The sequence below is a fragment of the Aplysia californica genome, unplaced genomic scaffold, assembly GCF_000002075.1.
Source record: "Aplysia californica isolate F4 #8 unplaced genomic scaffold, AplCal3.0 scaffold00628, whole genome shotgun sequence".
Lineage (NCBI taxonomy): Eukaryota > Metazoa > Mollusca > Gastropoda > Aplysiida > Aplysiidae > Aplysia > Aplysia californica.
Window position 1 is genome coordinate 377,744 of NW_004797898.1, and position 1,433 is coordinate 379,176.

The 1,433-nt window shown below is 35.8% G+C and overlaps 2 protein-coding genes across 2 annotated transcripts in view; one reads left to right on the forward strand and one right to left on the reverse strand.

Annotated features, from left to right (window-relative positions):
* LOC101856839 (peroxisomal membrane protein 11A) overlaps window positions 1-960 on the reverse strand; it is a 13,149-nt gene extending 12,189 nt beyond the window's left edge. Inside the window, exon 1 of the mRNA XM_005107762.3 lies at window positions 585-960. Coding sequence (XP_005107819.1) covers window positions 585-649 — 65 coding nt within the window. The 5' untranslated portion in view covers window positions 650-960. The remainder of the gene's footprint in view (window positions 1-584) is intronic.
* Window positions 1-1,433, forward strand: part of LOC101856605 — a gene marked incomplete in the record, with an annotated part of 17,612 nt that overhangs the window by 2,899 nt on the left and 13,280 nt on the right.

Consider the following 1,433-nt stretch of genomic DNA (forward strand, 5'->3'; position numbering starts at 1 on the left):
ATGTCATGCTGGACAAGAATCAGAGTCCGAATAACATTTTTTAATATTCGGACTCGAGTCCGAATAGTCACTTCTTCGTTATTGGATACTGGAAAAACCCTACTACAGGTACTTCAGTCCATCACTAGATATAGAAGAGAAGATATTCTAGTGAAATAAGATTAAAAAATGAATCAATGACAATGAACAATGTTATGTAAATAGATCTAGATCTAGTTGAAAAATCTGAGTCTGCAACCTTTTCCTTGTAAAGTATAGGCTAGGCTAGAGATCTAAAGTCTAAAGTGTTAAATTTCTTATCACCTACAAAGTGGAAAATCTTGGCAGAGAAAAGATTCATGGTCAAACTCAAAGTCAGCTGTTGCCAATATAGTCGGCTATACACCTACTGTGCAGTATGGGCAACAGATGGTGAATACACTCTCAACAAGAGAATGAACTAGAACTACAATCAACACAAGAGAAGTTAAACTTTGACACTTGGGAAGAGCTTAAAATTAAAAGTGAAGTAAGTCACAAAATGCAAAGGCTTGAATCCCATATGAACCCATGGAAAAACCTTTAATTTTTCGTCTGGGCCTTACCTGAATATCTTGTCTCTCGCTGAGGTGTGAGCATTGAATTTCACGATATCCTTTGACAGAGACATTGCGCTGAACTACCGTTGTTGCACCAGCAATACAAGCCAACCAAAAGCAACCGTCAAGTCAGACTTGTAAGCTGCGTATTATCAGTTTCCACTCTCTCATGTAAGTCTAAATCTAGACTTATGGGACTTGATTAAAGAAGACACGAGATCGAAAAACATCTCGTTGTCAGTATTCCAGTAAGTTTAAAAAGAGTGTATGGCAAATTCATAACAACATGACAATAGTCGATGAAAGCGTACGTTAAGTTGTTAACGGGTAGGCCTCTAACGAGTTACCTTTCACTTTCAACCCTTGTACCTTGTGAAGGGAAACCACTCTGAAACCTCCAAATATTTAAAAGCAAAAAGCCTTACCTAGAAGCTCTCATAAAGGGAGAACACCGCCGTTTTGATGTACAGACCCGGAAATAGCAGGAGGTAGCCTAGATTATATGCCTAGATATAAAAAAAATTTTAAGCGAATTTTTACTGTTACCATTATTTGTTAATTGTAACCTTTAATTTTAGAGAGAAGTTTCCAAGATTTCTCTACAGAATAACACCAAACAACCAAAACACTCAAGGATATTTATAATAGTCAGATATGGTTGCCAAAATACTGTGTTACATAAGTCGGAATTGAAATAAAAGAGTCATACGGTCAAAAACAAAAAGAAACAACACCAAAACCAAAGGAAAAAAAAGCAAACCCAAAAACGACTTGAAGACAAGCAAAAAATAAAAACGTAGATCTAATGCTCCTTTCTTGTGTTAATATAGACATATTATAGTCTATTAAAAAACA